Below are 20,445 nucleotides of genomic sequence, written 5' to 3' on the forward strand. Positions count from 1 at the left end.
CAGCATGAACTGTGTAATTGCTATACTCGATAACATTTCAAATCACTTATTTCTAGAACAGTGATTAACTTCTCAGTAATAAATTCCATGTAATATAAATATATTCAGCTTATATTCATTTTGCCTTTCACAGGCATTTTTTCCTTAACCATATTTCTAATCTTCTTTTATTTATAAATTTTGTTTTAATACAATATTTGTGTCTAACAATACAAATAATATATTTTAAAGACTCTGCTTTTTAATAACAAATTGTAGTACTTCTAATTTAACAGAAATTAATGATATAGTCTTACAAAAAAACCCCTTATATATAAACTAAGATTACAGTGGCTAATTATTTACATAAATTCAGTAAAACATGCTCTTAATGTACAGTGGAGAAAGGACAGCCTCTTCAATAATTGGTGTTGGGAAAACTGGACAGGGACATGTAAAAGTATGAGATTAGATCACTCCCTAACACCACACACAAAAATAAGCTCAAAATAGATCAAAGACCTAAATGTAAGGCCAGAAACTACCAAACTCTTAGAGGAAAACATAGGCAGAACACTCTGACATAAATCACAGCAAGATCCTTTTTGACCCACCTCCTAGAGAAATGGAAATAAAAACAAAAATAAACAAATGGGACATAATGAAACTTCAAAGCTTTTGCACAGCATAGGAAACCATACACAAGGCAAAAAGGCAACCCTCAGCATGGGAGAAAATATTTGCAAATGACAAAGGATTAACCTCCAAAATTTATAAGCAGCTCATGCAGCTCAATAACAAAAAAACCCCAAAAAACCCAATCCAAAAATGGGCAGAAGACCTAAATAGACATTTCTCCAAAGAAGATATACAGACTGCCAACAAACACATGAAAGAATGCTCAACATCATTAATCATTAGAGAAATGCAAATCAAAACTACAATGAGATATCTTCTCACACCAGTCAGAATGGCCATCATCAAAAAATCTAGAAACAATAAATGCTGGAGAGGGTGTGGAGAAAAGGGAACACTCTTGCACTGCTGGTGGGAATGTGAATTGGTACAGCCACTATGGAGAACAGTATGGAGGTTCCTTAAAAAACTACAAATAGAACTACCATATGACCCAGCAATCCCACTACTGGGCATATACCCTGAGAAAAACATAATTCAAAAAGAGTCATGTACCAAAATGTTCATTGTAGCTCTATTAACAATAGCCCAGAGATGTAAACAACCTAAGTGTCCATCATCGGATGAATGGATAAAGAAGAAGTGGCACATATATACAATGGAATATTACTCAGCCATAAAAAGAAATGAAATTGAGCTATTTGTAATGAGGTGGATAGACCTAGAGTCTGTCATACAGAGTGAAGTAAGTCAGAAAGAGAAAGACAAATACCGTATGCTAACACATATATATGGAATCTAAGAAAAGAACCAAAAATGTCATGAAGAACCTAGGGGTAAAACAGGAATAAAGACACAGACTTACTTGAGAATGGACTTGAGGATATGGGGAGGGGGAAGGGTAAGCTGTGACAAAGCGAGAGAGAGGCATGGACATATATACACTACCAAATGTAAGGCAGATAGCTAGTGGGAAGCAGCCGCATAGCAGAGGGAGATCAGATGGGTGCTTTGTGACTGCCTGGAGGGGTGGGATAGGGAGGGTGGGAGGGAGGGAGACGCAAGAGGGAAGGGATATGGGAACAGATGTATATGTATAACTGATTCAGTTTGTTATAAAGCAGAAAATAACATACCATTGTAAAGTAATTATGCTCCAATAAAGTTGTAAAAAAAAATGCTCTTTCAATAGTTGAAGGCTACTTTACGTAGAAACACATTTTTCAAAGATGTCCAGTCTTCCTTTGAACTGATTTGAATTCTTTTCTCAGCAGTCTTTTAAGTAATGATATAAATAATTTGTTCTCAGAAATATACAGTGAATAAAAGTTTCTTGCTTTTAGACAAACATCTTTGTGTTTTCTGACACCAAAAGCCTTGGTGTTTCTTCTGTGCAGCAGGCATTTACTCCCCTGCAACATTTGCTCCCCATCATTTATCATTTAGTTAAACAGAAAACTCAAAACCCAGACGCAGTCCTTCTGCAGTTTCCAAAGAGCTATTCAATGTATGACAAAAAATATGCAAGAGATGCTTTGTACTCCACCGTCTCATCAGCCTACTTAAGGTGAGGAGTAAGATATATGTTCAAAGACTTTCAAAGAACAAGCCAAGAAAGTAAACACGATGAATAAAATTCCATGCAAAATCAGTTTTGAAAGGATGCAATCTAAAACATTGAAAACTCACAAATTGAATCCTTTACTGTACTATATTAAAACCATTGACTAAGTAATAGGGAAGATTTTGATAATCCTTTCCATTGTGTTTTATCCATTCTTTTGAGCCTGAATGAATATGGTTGATCTAATTTTGACTGAGAATTCTGAAGACACAATCTAAGTGGTAAACTGGGATGATTTTATCTAGTTTTGCAACTTGAAAATAGAATCATCTGCCTCTCTGTGAAAAAAAACTGGTCACTACTGGTTATTAAAGATGTGACTATCAGCACTGCTGACACAATGAGTTTAATTTGAACACATTTTACTGGGCAATACTTTATATGTCCAGTTTGAAATAACTTACAAATTTATATTCAGTTTTTAAAAATTGATTTAAAAATGCATTCATGAAAAATATGGTAAGAACATATAATTATATAATTAAAAGTTCTTAGAATTTCAAGGGATTTTTTGTTTAATTCTTGTGTTTTTTTGAATTTTCCATGATTTATTTCTTGTATTGAACATTATTTATTGCCATAATAAAAATAAAGATATTTAGTGGTAAGTATATAAATAAGCTGTAGTAAGAATGTGCAGGCATTTTGAATTTAAAATAATAAATTAAATACACGTGTATGAATTGACATATAAAATACCATTTAATTCTAATTTCAGCAACACTTTAGCTTTTGTCTCTATGTTTAGAGATTACTGAGTGGTTTAAAAAATATGGGGAACGAATATGTGGTTCCCAAATGAGTACTTACATTTTTCTGTGGCTGTAACACTTAGGTTATACCAAGCACTAATCTCTCGATCAAGAGGGTTAGTTGTGAAGACTGTACCATTGTCATCAATACTGAACACTTTGCTTCTGGTAATAGAATACCTGCACATACACAAATAATTCCTTAATTTTATTATTTTCCCCATATAATACTGTTTAAAGAGTGTATAATACTCTTTTTAAGCAATAAGATATTATCAGATCCACACTCTACACAGGTAATGCAATGCTGAACAATTTTCAGACAGGTAAATTCTACATTTAAGATTCAACTCAATGGAGACAGGAAAAAAAAAAAAAAGCACCAAAACCCTAAAACAGCTCTAGACTTCAATTTACACGTGTGAAATCTAAACACATGTCACTCATTCTCATTCCCAGAAGAGAATTTTCATAAGTGAATGACTTGGTTAAAAAGAAATGGCAAAATGTCTTTTGCAAAATGAAGAGAAGTACAAATAAATGGGGGTAAAAATTAAAGCTTGTGAAACATTTTTTTCCTTTGAAGCAATGTAAAACAAATTCTCAGTTTAGGCTGCTGAGTCTCCTTGCCACACCACATAGTTACTTCCTAAATTTGTGCATCATATTATAATTACTTGATTGCTGACATATGAGAAATATTTGTTTTTGTTTAAGGAAATAATTAGATAATATCTAATAAAAATAAAGTATGTATTTATTACATATATTTATATATGTATATATGTGTGTGTACACATATAAACATATCTATATATATACATATATAAACATATATACATATATAAACATATCTCCTAAAAGTGAGGAAGTAAGGATATTAGGTGTAATGTGCTATTATTAGATCATGCATGGAAAGAAGCCAGATAATAAAATTCTCTCATGCAAAAGCCCAGAATATAATCTCAAATTCCACAATGAAAGAAGACTTTGAAGTACTCAGCATGTCTTATCTGCTTGCAAATGATTAATAATAAAAATTAAAGAAGAGTAATAACTAGAGTTCAGTGATGCCTTCTCATTGCATATATATTCCTAAAGATTTTGATAAGACATCAATGAGATTTACCATAATTATGTGGCAAAAGATAAGAATATTTTAATCTTGAATTGATAGTTCTCTAAAAATATCACACTAATTTGTAGGTTAGTGTTGAGGGGGAAATTAAAACAGAAACTACAAAGAATTAAGCTTTAAAAGAATTCAGTTTTAGCTCTACTCATTTTTAAACCTTTATAAGCAATTTGCTTACATATCCACATGTGGTCACATTTCCTACTTAGATTTGTTGACAAAATGAAACAGTAGTTTAATATTTTGTAGTAAGGGTACAGAATATCCTGTTTCTATAATACACCCTTCCAAATAAAACCAACCAAAAGTTTGAGATTATTTGCTTATAAAAGTTTTTAAAAATTATGACCCTGAGTCATCAGTAACATTTTAAATAATAGTGAATACACACCATTTAAGAAAGGAAATAAGTCTGTAATACATATTAGAAAGAGTTTGAACTAAAAAGCTTAAAATATAAAGTTTTAATCTTTGGTTTGCTTCACAAAGCAAAGTATTTTTAAAATACTCTTCATTCCTCTAAAAATGCTGAGTGAATAGAATGTGGCTATGTAATGTTTTCTCACTGCTAAGAGCTCCTGACAGAATGATAGAAACAAATGATTCTTCCATACATATAAGGATGCCTTTATATCGGGTTCTTAATTTTCGTACACCTCTACTATTCCCACTTCCCAGAAGAAAAACTGAGGCACATAATAGCCAAGCCCAAATACAAAGCCTAGAGATTCTCAAGTAGGTGCAACTCCACCAGATCTTTCAAGAATTTTAAAGTACTTTTTTAATGCACAGGTGAAAGATGTTTAAAGACAGCCTCTTCCACTGGTGAAAGATATCCCTGTCATTCTTGAACTAAATACAAACCTGCTTCTGGCTCCTGAGCTGGGCTCTTTCTCACAAACCTGATTACTCAGATTATTTGTCCTTTTATGTGAATATTGGTAATTTCTTTCAAGGAATTTCAAGGAATTGGTCTGAATTCATAGGTGTAGAGTTGTTCATAGTATTTCCTTATAATATTGTTTAATATCTATGGGTTCAATAGTTATGTGCCCTCTTCCATTTCTGATAATGGTAATTTTTGTCTAATCTCTTCTTTCCCTCTTGGCTGTCTGGTTAGATTGATCATTTTTACCAGTGTTTTGGAAGAAACAGCTTTTCATTTCACTGTATTTCTCTATTTTCAATTTCACTGCTCCTGCTCTAATGTTTTTTACTTTCTTTTTTCTTTTCCTTTTTTTGCTTGCTTGAATTTAAATTGCTCTTCTTTTTCTAACAGAAAAAACTATATTCTTTCTCATATTTATAAAATATTATAAAATTTGACTATAGGCTTAGTTAAAAAGGAAAATTTAATAATGTCCAAAGAATGAATCATCCACAGTAGTGGCAAAAGAATATATGCCCTATATGTGGAATCTAAACAATATGGTAATACAGAGAATGGAGATAAAATGAAAATCATAAGGAAAATTTCTTGTGGAGTTTCCATAATTGTATGATGGAGTTTTTATTACAGACTGCTTCTAAGCTCTAATTCCCAACACATTAGGCTCCTTGAAGCAACTGTATCATCTCACTTTCAGGTCTAGATTCTGCATTCTTCCTTCATACCTGCCCCCAGTTCTCTTAAGCAGTTACCATAAAGCTTATTATAATAATTTATACAAAGGCAAACTTACTTCTCAAGTTTGTCTGCTCTTGACAATGACAAGAATATTTCGTTAAACAAGTTGATTTATCCCACATAAGACTTGCTGAAAATGAGCCTGGAAATGCCTATGCTTCACAGAAACATGAGGTGATATTCAGGAGGAAAACCTGAGTAATATAAGTTATTGGAAGTAGGTATATTTTACCCTGCTTAATATGTGTTAATCTCTTTTTCCCAAGCAATGGAACATCGCTGAGGGGAAAAGCGATGCATTTCCCCTATATTATCATTCCCTTTGCTTTCTATATATCTTGCCATGGGGTGAGTATTAAGGAAGAGATATTATCAAATTAAAACTCAAATTGAAATTATTTAGTATTTTCTGGATCTTTTGCTTCCAAAAAAAGGGGGAAACCTCCTGAAATGTGTTCTTGTGGACTTTTTAATATAAATTTGATATTGAACATTTGCTACATCAAATTATACCACATGGAAAGAAATCTGTGAACCTATTATTTAAGCATAATATTATTTGAAAGACACTCTAAATGAACGTCCATAAGAGACATTGAAAGATATTCTTTTTGTAGGCTCTCACAAACTGTTTTTAAGAGTAATCAATTTTGTGGGTATTCCCTGGTGGTCAAGTGGTTAGGACTCTGTACTCTCACTGCGGAGGGCCTGGGTTCAATCCCTAATCAGGAACTAAGATCCCACAAGCCAAGTGGTGCAGCCAAAAAAAAATTGTAATTTAAATAAATAAATAAAGTTCATTTAGAGAAAGAAGAACAAAAAAACCCCCAAAGTTAGCAGAAGGAAAGAAATCATAAAGATCAGATCAGAAATAAATGAAAAAGAAATGAAGGAAACAATAGCAAAGATCAATAAAACTAAAAGCTGATTCATTGAGAAGATTAAAAAAACCTGATAAAACATTAGCCAGAATTATGAAGAAAAAAAAGGGAGAAGACTCAAATCAATAGAATTAGAAATGTAAAGGGAGAAGAAACAACTGACACTGAAAAAGTACAAAGGATCACGAGAGATTACTACAAGCAACTATATGACAATAAAATGGACAACATGGAAGAAATGGACAAATACTTAGAAATGCACAACCTTCTGAGACAGAACCAGGAAGAAATAGAAAATATGAACAGACCAATCACAAGTACTGAAATTGAAACTGTGATTTAAAACCTTCCAACAGGGGTTCCTTGGTGGCACAGTGGTTGAGAGTCTGCATGCCGATGCAGGGGACACAGGTTCATGCCCCAGTATGGGAAGGTCCCACATGCCACAGAGTGGCTAGGCCCGTGAGCCATGGCCGCTGAGCCTGCGCATCTGGAGCCTGTGCCCCACAACGGGAGAAGCCACAACAGTGAGAGGCCCTCGTACCGCAAAAAAAAAAAAAAAAAAGAAAAAAATCTTCAAACAAACAAAAGCCCAGGACCAAATGGCTTCACAGGCGAATTCTATCAAATATTTAAAGAAGAGCTAACACCTATCCTTCTCAAACTCCTCCAAAATATAACAGAGGGAGGAACACTCCCAAAATCACTCTGTGAAGCCACCATTAATCTGATAACAAAACCAGACAAAGATGTCACAAAGAAAGAAAACTATAGGACAATATCACTGATGAACATAGACGCAAAAATCATCAACAAAATATGAGATAACAGAATACAACATCACATTAAAAGGATCATATACTATGATCAAGTGGGGTTTATCCCAGGAATGCAAGGATTCTTCAATATATGCAATTCAATCAATGTGATACACCATATTAACAAACTGAAGGAGAAAACAATATGAACATCTGAATAGATGCAGAGAAAGCTTTTGACAAAATTCAACACCCATTTATGATAAAAATCCTCCAGAAAGTAGCCATAGAGGGAACTTTCCTCAACATAGTAAAGGCCATACATGTCAATCCCACAGCCAACAGCATCCTCAGTAGTGAAAAACTGAAACCATTTCCACTAAGATCAGGAGCAAGACAAGGTTTCCCAATCTTATCACTATTACTCAACATAGTTTTGGAAGTTTTAGCTACAGCAATGAGAGAAGAAAAAGAAATAAAAGGAATCCAAAATGGAAAAGAAGAAGTAAAGCTGTCACTGTTTGCAGATGACATGATATTATACATAGAGAATCCTAAAGATGCTACCAGTAAACTACTAGAGCTAATCAATGAATTTGGTAAAGTAGCAGGATACAAAATTAATGCACAGAAATCTCTTGCATTCCTATACACTAATGATGAAAAATCTGAAAGTGAAATTAAGAAAACACTCCCATTTACAACAGCAACAAAAAGAAAAAAATATCTAGGAATAAACCTACCTAAGGAGACAAAAGACCTATAGGCAGAAAATTATAAGACACTGATGAAAGAAAATAAAGAGAACAGAAACAGATGGCGAGATATACCAAGTTCTTGGATAGGAAGAATCAACATTGTGAAAATGACTCTACTACCCAAAGCAATCTACAGATTCAATGCAATCCCTATCAAACTACCACTGGCATTTTTCACAGAACTAGAACAAAAATTTTCACAATTTGTATGGAAACACAAAGACCCCAAATAGCCAAAGCAATCTTGAGGAAGAAAAACAGAGCTGGAGGAATCAGGCTCACTGACTTCAGACTATACTAAGGACCTAGAGTAATCAAGATATTGTGGTACTGGCACAAAAACAGAGATATAGATCAATGGAACAGGATAGAAAGCATAGAGATAAACCCATGCACATATGGTCACCTTATCTTTGATAAAGGAAGCAAGAATATACAGTGGAGAAAAGACAGCCTCTTCAATAACTGGTGCTGGGAAAACTGGACAGCTACATGTAAGAGAATGGAATTCCAACACTCCCTAACGTCATACACAAAAATAAACTCAAAATGGATTAAAGACCTAAATGTAAGGCAGACACCATCAAACTCTTAGAGGAAAACATAGGCAGAACACTCTATGACATAAATCACAGCAAGATCCTTTTTGACCAACCTCATAGAGAAATGGATATAAAAACAAAAATAAACAAATGGGACCTAATGAAATTTAAAAGCTTTTGCACAGCAAAAGAAACCATAAACAAGACAAAAAAATAAAACACTCAGAATGGGAGAAAATATTTGCAAATGAAGCAAATGACAAAGGATTAATCTCCAAAACACACAAGCAACTCATGCAGCTCAATATCAAAAAAACGAAGAACCCAATCCAAAAATGGGCAGAAGACCTATATACACAGTTCTCCTAAGAAGATATGCTGATTGCCAACAAACACATGAAAGGATGCTCAACATCATTAATCATTAGAGAAGTGCAAATCAAACTTACAATGAGATATCCTCTCATACCGGTCTGAATGGCCATCATCAAAATATCTACAAACAGTAAATGCTGGAGAGGGTGTGGAGAAAAGGGAACACTTTTGCTCTCTTGGTGGGAATGTAAATTGATACAACCAGTATGGAGAACAATATGGAGGCTGCTTAAAAAATTACAAATAGAACTACCATATGACACAGCAATCCCACTACTAGGCATATACCCTGAGAAAACCATAATTCAAAAAGAGTCATGTACCACAATGTTCATTGCAGCTCTATTTACAATAGCCAGGACCTGGAAGCAACCTAAGCATCCATCAACAGATGAATGGATAAAGGACATGTGGCACATATATACAATGGAATATTACTCAGCCATATAAAGGAACGAAACTGAGTTATTTGTAGTGAGGTGAATGGACCTAGAGACTGTCATACAGAGTGAAGTAAGTCAGAAAAAGAAGAACAAATACCATATGCTAACACATATATATGGGATCTAAAAAAAAAATGGTCAAAAGAACCTAGGTCAAGATGGAAATAAAGATGGAGACCCACTAGAGAATGGACTTGAGGATACGGGGAGGGGGAATGGTAAGCAGGGACAAAGTGAGAGAGTGGCATGGACAGATATACACTACCAAATGTAAAATAGATAGCTAGTGGGAGTAAGCTGCATGGCACAGGGAGATTAGCTCGGTGCTTTGTGACCACCTAGAGGGGTGGGATAGGGAGTGTGGGAGGGAGGGAGATGCAAGAGGTAAGAGATATGGGGACATAAGTGTATGTGTGACTGATTCACTTTATTATACAGCAGAGGCTGGCACCCCATTGTAAAGAAATTATACTCCAATAAAGATGTTAAAATAAATAAATAAATAAATAAATAAACTTGGTTATATAGAAAAAAAAAGAAAGAAAGCTGGAGTAGCAATACTCGTATCAGATAAGACAGACTTTAAAATAAAGAATGTTATAAGAGACAAGGAAGGACACTATATAATGATCAAGTGATCAATCCAAGAAGAAGATATAACAATTGTAAATATTTATGCACCCAACATAGGAGCACCTCAATACATAAGGCAGCTGCTAACAGCTATAAAAGAGGAAATTAACAGTAACACAGTAATAGTGGGGGACTTTAACACCTCACTTAAACCAATGGACAGATCATCCAAAATGAAAATAAATAAGGAAACAGAAGCTTTAAATGACACAATAGGCCAGATAGATTTAATTGATAATTATAGGACATTCCATCCAAAAACAGCAGATTACACATTCTTCTCAAGTGCGCATGGAACGTTCTCTAGGATAGATCACATCTTGGGTCACAAATCAAGCCACAGTAAATTTAAGAAAATTGAAATCATACGAAGCATCTTTTCTGACCACAATGCTATGAGATTAGAAATGAATTACAGGGAAAAAAACATAAAAAACACAAACACATGGAGGCCAAACAATACGTTACTAAATAACCAAGAGATCAATGAAGGAATCAAAGAGGAAATCAAAAAATACCTAGAGACAAATGACAATGAAAACACAATGATCCAATACTTATGCGATGCAGCAAAAGCAGTTTTAAGAGGGAAGTTTATACCTATACAAGCCTACCTCAAGAAATGAGAAAAATCTCAAGTAAACAATCTAACCTTACACCTAAAGGAACTAGAGAAAGAACAAACAAAACCCAAAGTTAGCAGAAGGACAGAAATCATAAAGATCAGAGCAGAAATAAATGAAATAGAAACAAAGAAAACAATAGCAAAGATCAATAAAACTAAAATCTGGTTCTTTAAGAAGATAAACAAAACTGATAAACTATTAGCCAGATGCATCAAGAAAAAGAGGGAGAGGACTCAAATCAATAAACTTAGAAATGAAAAAGGAGAAGTTACAACAGGCACCACAGAAATACAAAGCATCTTAAGAGACTACTACAAGCAACTCTATGCCAATAAAATGGACAACCTGGAAGAAATGGACAAATTCTTAGAAAGGCATAACCTTCCAAGAGTGGACTAGGAAGAAATAGAAAATATGAACAGACCAATCACAAGTAATGAAATTGAAACTGTGATTAAAAATCTTCCAACAAACAAAAGTCCAGGACCAGATGGCTTCACAGGTGATTTCTATCAAACATTTAGAGAAGAGCTAACTCCCATCCTTCTCAAACTCTTCCAAACAATTACAGAGGAAGGAACACTCCCAAACTCATTCTATGAGGCCACCATCACCCTGATACCAAAACCAGACCAAGATACTACAAAAAAAGAAAATTACAGACCAATATCACTGATGAATATAGATGCAAAAATCCTCAACAAAATACTACCAGACAGAATCCAACAACACATTAAAGGGATCATACACCATGATCAAGTGGGATTTATCCCAGGGATGCAAGGATTGTTCAATATACGCAAATCAATCAATGTGATACACCATATTAACAAATTGAAGAATAAAAAACATATGATCATCTCAATAGATGCAGAAAAGGCTTTTAACAAAATTCAACACCCATTTATGATAAAAAGCTCTCCAGAAAGTGGGCATAGAGGGAACCTACTTCAACATAATAAAGGCCATATATGACAAACCCACAGCAAACTTCATTCTCAATGGTGAAAAACTGAAACCATTTCCTCTAAGATCAGGAAGAAGACAAGGATGTCCACTCTCAGCACTATTATTCAACATAGTTTTGGAAGTCCTAGCTGTGACAATAAGAGAAGAAAAAGAAATAAATGGAAAAGAAGAAGTAAAACTGTCACTGTTTGCAGATCCCATGATACTATACATAGAGAATCCTAAAGATGCCACCAGCAAACTATTAGACCTAATCAATGAATTTGGTAAAGTTGTAGATACAAAATTAATGCACAGAAATCTTTTGCATTCCTACACACTAATGATGAAAAATCTGAAAGAGAAATTAAGGGAAAACTCCTATTTACCATTGCAACAAAAAGAATCAAATACCTAGGAATAAGCCAACCTAGGGAGAAAAAAGACCTGTATATAGAAAACTATAAAGACACTGATGGAAGTAATTAAAGATGATACCAACAGATGGAGAGATATATCATGTTCTTGTATTGGAAGAATCAATATTGTGAAAATGACTATACTACCCAAAGCAATCTACAGATTTAATGCTATCCCTATCAAATTACCAATGGCATATTTTACAGGACAAGAACAAAAAAATCTTAAAATTTGTATGGAGACACAAAAGACCCTGAAAAGCCAAAGCTGTCTTGAGGGAAGAAAACAGAGCTGGAGGAATCAGACTCCCTGATTTCAGACTATACTACAAACTACAATAATCAAGACGATGTGGTATTGGCACAAAAACAGAAACATAGATCAATGGAACAATATAGAAAGCCCAGAGATAAACCCAAGCACCTATGGTCAACTAACCTATGACAAAGGAGGCAAGGATATACAATGGAGAAAAGACAGTCTCTTCAATAAGTGGTGCTGGGAAAACTGGACAGCTACATGTAAAAAAATGAAATTAGAACACTCCCTAACACCATACACAAAAATAAACACAAAATGGATTAGAGACCTAAATGTGAGTCTGGACACCATAAAACTCTTAGAGGAAAAAATAGGAAGAACACTCTTTGACATAAATCACAGCAAGATCTTTTTTGATCCACCTCCTAGAGTAATGGAAATAAAACCAAAAATAAACAAATGGGACCTAATGAAACTTCAAAGCTTTTGCACAGCAAAGGAAACCATAAAAAAGATGAAAAGACAACCCTCAGAATGGGAGAAAATATTTGCAAATGAATCAACGGACAAAGGATTAATCTCCAAAATATATAAGCAGCTCATGCAGCTCAATATTAAAAAAACAAACAACCCATTCCAAAAATGGGCAGAAGACCTAAATAGACATTTCTCCAAAGAAGACATACAGATGGCCAAGAAACACATGAAAAGCTGCTCAACATCACTAATTATTAGAGAAATGCAAATCAAAACTACAATGAGGTATCACCTCACACCAGTTAGAATGGGCTTCATCAGAACATCTACCAACAACAAATGCTGGAGAGGGTGTGGAGAAAAGGGAACCCTCTTGCACAGTTGGTGAGAATGTAAATTGATACAGCCACTATAGAGAACAGTAAGGAGGTTCCTAAAAATTGAAAGTAGAACTACCATACAACCCAGCAATCCCACTACTGGGCACATACCCAGAGAAAACCATATTCAAAAAGACACATGCACCCCAATGTTCATTGCAGCACTACTTACAATAGCCAGGTCATGGAAGCAACCTAAGTGCCCAATGACGGACAAATGTATAAAGAAGATGTAGTACATATATACAATGGAATATGATTCAGCCATAAAAAGGAACGAAACTGGGTCATTTGTAGAGACATGGATGGACCCAGAGACTGTCATACAGAGTGAAGTAAGTCAGAAAGAGAAAAACAAATATCATATGTTAACGCATGTATGTGGAACCTAGAAAAATGGCACAGATGAACCAGTTTGCAGGGCAGAAATTGAGACACAAATGTAGAGAACAAACATATGGACACCAAGGGGGGAAAGCAGTGGGCGGGTGGGTGTGGTGGTGTGGTGAATTGCGAGATTGGGATTGACATGTATACACTGATGTGTATAAAATTGATGACTAATAAGAACCCGCTGTATAAAAAAAATAAAATAAAATAAAATTTAAAAAAAACAAAAATAAGAAAACACAACCTCTGTTGATATTTGGGTGTGCTCACTTATTTTTCTCATTTATTTTACATAATATTTTACTTGTAGTAAACATACAACTCTAATGATTTTGTATTATTATTATTATTTTTTTAATTTTGTGCTATTTTTAAAGAATCATGCCATGTCTTTATGTTAATAAGCATCATTAGAAAGCATTCATCATTCATTGCCTTATTTACACCACCGAGATTAGATATTTAAATTGTTTTGACAATTTTATTATTATAAAGAATAATATAATGAAAGCTTTAATCATGAAAGCATTTTTTAAAATTATGTATTCTTTAGTATTGTCAGAAAAACAAACAGGTTAATATACTCTTTAAAATCTAAACAATTAATTTACCAACTTGTATATACACACACATATATATATTCTACATATATACTTATATTCATTATTAAATTTACTGCTAATAAATAGGAAGTGTATCTACATATTAGAAGGCAGCATTTTATGATTAGGAATTACAGTGGAAAAGTGGGAGCATTGTCTGTCTCAGAAATTTAAAGAAGCTCTTCTTTGTGTCAGTAGCCCTTCCAAAGAGCAAAGCAGTACCCAGCACCTTAATAAATATATGGAAGTTTGTGTAAGTCCCTGGACTGTAAAGTATGGAAAATGGATGAGCAAGGGAAGGTGGTGGAAGGAAACATGTAACAGGTTTTGCTTTTATTTTTAGCCAGAACTATGATGTGAATACAAAAAAAAAAAAAAACAGAAAGAAAATATACTACCTGAATATAACAGACTAATTTAATAGAGGATAAATATTGTTTAATTGCAACACAGAAATTTATTTCTAATTGATTGGGCTTACTTCAGTTTTACTCCTTTAGCGGTACCCTATAAACGCTTAGTTTATTTTTGAATATCATTTTAATTAAACAGTGTTTAGATGAACCACATTGTGATCAGCTTTGCTTCTGCTCTGATTTGGCATAATCAAGGGTTTCTTTTCCCTCACCTTCTTACCCCAATTAATAGAGAGTTGACTGCATCTAATTTTAGTTGGTGATTGCCTCTTTCTTGCACATGTTTTCAAGTGCTTATTTCACTGCATCTTAACCAATAGTGAGGCTTCCTGTTTCAATTTGTTTAAACTGTTGCAAATTTTATAAGTACCTTAGAGAGAAATACAGATCTAGATATATCTTTGTTACATTAATATGAAATTTTATTTTCAAGCTAATCTGTGTTCCCTCATTTACTAATGCAAAGCTGGCCTTCCAGACATACCTGATAGGAGATTTCCTCTGATCTGGATCTGTGGCAGAGACGGTGCCTACAAATGATCCGTACGGGCTTCCTTCAGAGATTTCAAATATGTAATACGGGAGGAGGAAAACAGGAGGTTCATCAACATCTTCCACCTGGATCTTGATGAAAGTGGTGGAAGCTTCAGTATGGTATTTCCTGAGCTCCTCATCAACTCGGCGGTTTTTAACTTTTGCTCTAATACGATAGTGGTTCTGGTGCTCAAAGTCTACTTTCTGCAAAGAAATGCAGTGTACACAGAAAACTGGTATCAGTGACCCGAGGAATTACTTAAGAAAAAAAAAGTTTTTATTGTTAAATTAAGTCTCAGTTGCTTTCCAGTTAGGTTTTACTATTTATGTTCTTGGATCCCTCTGATATCATTAAGTAGTTGCGTAGCAAATCCCTATGTGTATTTTGTTATTTATGTCTATTATAAAATGTTTTGGGTTAATAATTATATTTTTTATTTAGGATTAAAAGTATACTTTTCTGAGTATAAATATAGAGTTGAGAATTAATTTCCTGTTATTTAAGATAATTTCAAAAAGTTTCTCCTGTATATTAAAATCTTAAAAAAAACTACTCTACAATATAATTCAAAAGATCTCGGTAATAATTAACTCTCTCCTCAATTATATTTGAAATATATAGATATAAAATATAAATAACTGAGCTTTTTTCTTTATTTTTTCAGAAGTATCTTGCATAAAATTGATAAATAATTAGCTATTTGTATATTACTATTTGTTATTTATACTAAAATGTAGGTAATAATCATATATGTTAATATTCTAAAAAATGAAATATCTTAGAATTTTTTATAAAAGCACATATAATATATCTTTTCTTTTGCTCCCTAAACTAAATCACAGGGTCTTATTTTAATTACTTAACAAAGCAAAAACTAACTGGTTACACAAAATATATATGTATTTCTGATTTGATTTTGCATTATTATGCAAAACAATCTTAATGCATCTACCTTTTTTAATATAATTATTCCTTCTTGGGTCTCATTATTAGTAATGACATCGAACGTTTTTGAATCATCTTCTATGCTGTAATCCATTTCTGCATTCTCTCCTATGTCATTATCATATGCCATGATTTTTCCAATTGACATCCCAACAGGTGCAGATTCAGAGACAGTCAAGCGGTATAAACCTTTAAAAACAAAATTCAGGATATTTTGCACAGATAATTAATGTAAAAATCTCCCAAATATAGCACCCTCCCTTTATTATGGGCTGTCAGAAAAACCATACCCACCTTTTTCACCAATTACTTGTTCTAAATACCTGTCTCTGTTGCTCTCTTTCTCCCTTTATTTTTTTGCAATCTGAACATTTCCCTCAAATTTTTTGAGTACCTATTATTTTCTCTTAAATATATCTTAGGAAGTCCTTTCACCAGTACATATAGTTTCCAAATTTCTATTCATATGCATACCTTCTCAATATCCATAGGTTTATTTTTATTGTATCCTTCCACCATGCCAAATTAAATTTAATAAAAAGAGTTTTTCAATTTCACTCAAGCATTCTCTGATACCTAAAATAACTAATAAATATTGAGTTGGCCAAAAGGTTCATTTGGGTTTTTCCATAAGATGTTACAAAAAAACCTGAATGAACTTTTTGGCCAACCCAATATAAGTATGAATTAAAGACGGTAGAGTCCAAAAACAAATAGTTGAGTTCTAAGGGTAACAGTTTGACTTTGAGAATCTGAACCTGGATTGCATTAACTCCATTCCATTAGTGGAAATGGACAAGAAAGATACAGAATATTATGCAACCATAAAAAAGAATGAAATAATGCCATTTGCAGCAACATGGATGAACCTAGAGATTACCATACTAACTGAAGTAACTCAGAAAGAGAAAGACAAATATCATAAGATATCACTTATATGTGGAATTTAAAATGTGACACAAATGAACTTATCTATGAAACAGAAACAGACTCAGAGACACAGAGAACAGACTTGTGGTTGTCAGGAGGATGGGGTGGGGGAGGGATGGATTGGAAGTTTGAGGCTAGCTGATGCAAACTATTATATATAGAATGGGTAAACAACAATGTCTTACTGAATAGTACAGGGAACTATATTCAATATCCTCTGATAAACCATAAAGGAAAAGAATATCAAAAAGAATTATATATATGTATAACTCAATCACTTTTCTGTACAGTAGAAATTAACACAACATTGTAAATCAACTATATCTGAATAAAATAAATTTTAAAAAAAAGAAAAAGAGAGAGAAAGATGAAGTCAGATGACCCCCATTGTTTTCGTCACAAGAAAATAATGGCAATTATATTTGAAATACATAGATATAAATATAAATAAGTTTTTTCTCTTTACTTTTCAGAAGTAACTTCCATAAAACTTACAAAGAACTAGTCATCCATATATCATTTGTAATTTATGCTAAAATGTACAAAATAATCACATGTGTTAATATCCTAAAGAATAAATCTTTTTAGAATTAAAAAAAGGAGCATGTTCAGTATAATTTCTCTTTAAAGGGATTCTTGACTTCCTTAGTAGCATATAGCAAGTCATTCCACAGACTGCTTTGTGAGATTTTCCTTTTTTTAGGTGGGAGAAATGTTACTTTAAAGTTGGTAACATTTTGCTGTTTTCAGGAAGTAACAGTTTAACTGTGCTACTGTGCCTCTTTCATTGTAGGAAAATTAAAAGAAACTTTTATTTGATTGTACAAGTTAAAAATTGCCAACAATTTAATCTGGAGGAAAGAGTGACACTACCCTAAATCTGAAAGCAGATGCTTTAAGCACTTTGCTAAATCAAGACTTAGTTTGTGCTATTTCCCATACTTTCAAAAATTATTTATTAGAATCCTTTTTACTTACTGTCTTTAAATATAGGCTTATTGTCATTAACATCAGAAAGTTTGATTAATACACTTGTGTATTAATTAAATTAATTAATAATTAATTTAATTATAATAATTAATTAATAAAATAAATAAAACAAATAATTAATAAAATAGTAATTTTAATTTATTTAAATTTAAAATAAAATTTTAAATAAAATTTAAATTTATTTATTTTAAATTTAATTTATTATAAATTATTGTAATTTATTTTAATAATTAAAAATTAATAATAAAATAATAAAATAAAATTAATAATAAAATAAAATTATTTATTAGAATCCTTTTTACTTACTGTCTTTAAATATAGGCTTATTGTCATTAACATCAGAAAGTTTGATTAATACACTTGTTGTTCCAGACAGTGCTCCAGGCAGACCAATCATGTCTTTGGCTTGAATAATCACCCAATACTCATCTTGCAGTTCTCTATCCATTTTAGAAGATATTCTTATGACCCCTTTAAAGACATAATAAACTATAATTATTATTTCATTATTAACCATGACATCTTCCTAGTTAATTTCTTAAGAATTCAAACATAAAATCATTCTTTTGACACATTTTGAACCACTACAATGTGCTAGATGCTGCCCTGGAGAAAAAAATACAAAAATAATAAGTCAATCACCACCTCTGCCTAAAGTTTAGAGTGGTCATCACAATACTAATAGTAGTGGAATCTTAATGAAGTACTATGTTAAGATAAACCACAGGGAGAGGAGATGAATGTCTTATTTTTACCTCAACTTATTTTCTGCTTTCTTCTCTAACATAATATCAGGGCTCTACAATTAACTTTTCCCCTAAACTTAGAAGAAGTTAGTTTATTATACATGTAAAACTATAATAACAAATTTATGCAAAAATATTGTGCACCTGTGATGTTAAATCTATTTTGAGTCATAATATATGAAGAAGAGCTGATTTTTGACTCACAGTTATTCATAATCCACCAACAGAGATATTCATATCCATATTGGACCACGGAAATGTTGTAATAAGTGTCCACTTTCTATAAAATTATTTAGTAAAAAGTTAATCATCACTGAAAAAAACCTAGGAAAAATTTAAGGTGGTGAATAGAAGGGCTGTAATCCTAAAGATTTGGGGAACACATAATACAAATATAAGAAAGAGAATGGCTAATCTTCAAATATGTCTGGGGAAAAAGTGTTAATTAAAAAAGTGTGATACCTGTAAAAAATAAAAGAAGGACAAATTGGACCACATTATGATGAGATTTTAATGGTGGACTGAAGTGTTTCACAATTATACTCTGTTATATGAATCAGTATGGAAACCATGGAATATATGAAACAGATGCTCCTAATATCTCCCTGTGTGTGACTCAACAGGGAATTGTGTTTCCTATTAGAAAAGGAGAATAGTATTAGAGTTTTGGAACCATATATTCCAAAGGTGTAGAGACTAGTCAGCAAGTGAGACGAACACAGAGGCCTTCACTTCCCATGTATGGAGGCTTCAATTAACTTTGCTGACTTTATTTTCAACATGTCTTCTTACCTTCAGAATGGATAAAGGATATATATTCATAGATCCTCTTACACACTCAAAAACTTACTACTTCTGTGCTTTGGCTTCCAATTGTCTTGCTGCCGGCTCTACTGCTCCTCCATTAATGCAATTAATTGCTTTAGCTAATCTGCTCAATATGTTTAAGAAGTCAGTGAGGGCTGGAGGAAAAGTGCTCAAAATGGTTGTGAAGATCCAGTGTCACCCAGCACACATGTACTACACAGATAGCCCATTTTCTATTCTCCTCCTCGGTGCTTTTTCACACTGGTGTCTAGTTAGTCTAAGAGCTTAAACACTCTCCTTTCTCAGGAATTTCCTATACATTCTTCCCATAACCTAGAATGCTTTCCATGCTCTCCTACCTTGGTCACGTGCTCAGCTCAGCATTCTGGTTTCAGTGTATTCTGCCTTGGTCACAGAATATGAAGGAGTTCTTACTTTCTTCTATTGAACCTTGTTTATTTCACTTCATAATATTCACAAACTCAATGCATGTATTTATTAATACACAAATGTTTAATATTTATTTGTAAGTTCCAAGAGAAAAGAGTCCCTGTTGCTTTCCTTTTATTATTATTATGATGTTTTATTTTTTATTTATTTATTTTTTTTACGGTATGCGGGCCTCTCACTGTTGTGGCCTCTCCCGTTGCGGAGCACAGGCTCCGGACGCGCAGGCTCAGCGGCCATGGCTCACGGGCTCAGCAGCTCCGTGACATGTGGGATCTTCCTGGACCGGGGCACGAACCCGTGTCCCCTGCATCGGCAGGCGGACTCTCAACCACTGCGCCACCAGGGAAGCCCTATTATTATTTTTTTAACGTTGCAATGG

At 33.3% G+C, this 20,445-nt stretch overlaps 1 protein-coding gene across 1 annotated transcript in view; it reads right to left on the reverse strand.

The window, feature by feature from the left end:
• CDH19 (cadherin 19) overlaps positions 1 to 20,445 on the reverse strand; it is a 54,989-nt gene that overhangs the window by 22,965 nt on the left and 11,579 nt on the right. Inside the window, exons 4-7 of the mRNA XM_060119309.1 lie at positions 18,370 to 18,534; positions 16,151 to 16,332; positions 15,148 to 15,401; positions 3,050 to 3,171 (exon numbers count right to left, since the gene is read on the reverse strand). Of these exons, the coding sequence (XP_059975292.1) occupies positions 3,050 to 3,171; positions 15,148 to 15,401; positions 16,151 to 16,332; positions 18,370 to 18,534 (723 nt within the window). The remainder of the gene's footprint in view (positions 1 to 3,049; positions 3,172 to 15,147; positions 15,402 to 16,150; positions 16,333 to 18,369; positions 18,535 to 20,445) is intronic.

This window comes from Mesoplodon densirostris, chromosome 15, assembly GCF_025265405.1.
Source record: "Mesoplodon densirostris isolate mMesDen1 chromosome 15, mMesDen1 primary haplotype, whole genome shotgun sequence".
In the NCBI taxonomy this organism is placed as follows: Eukaryota; Metazoa; Chordata; class Mammalia; order Artiodactyla; family Ziphiidae; genus Mesoplodon; species Mesoplodon densirostris.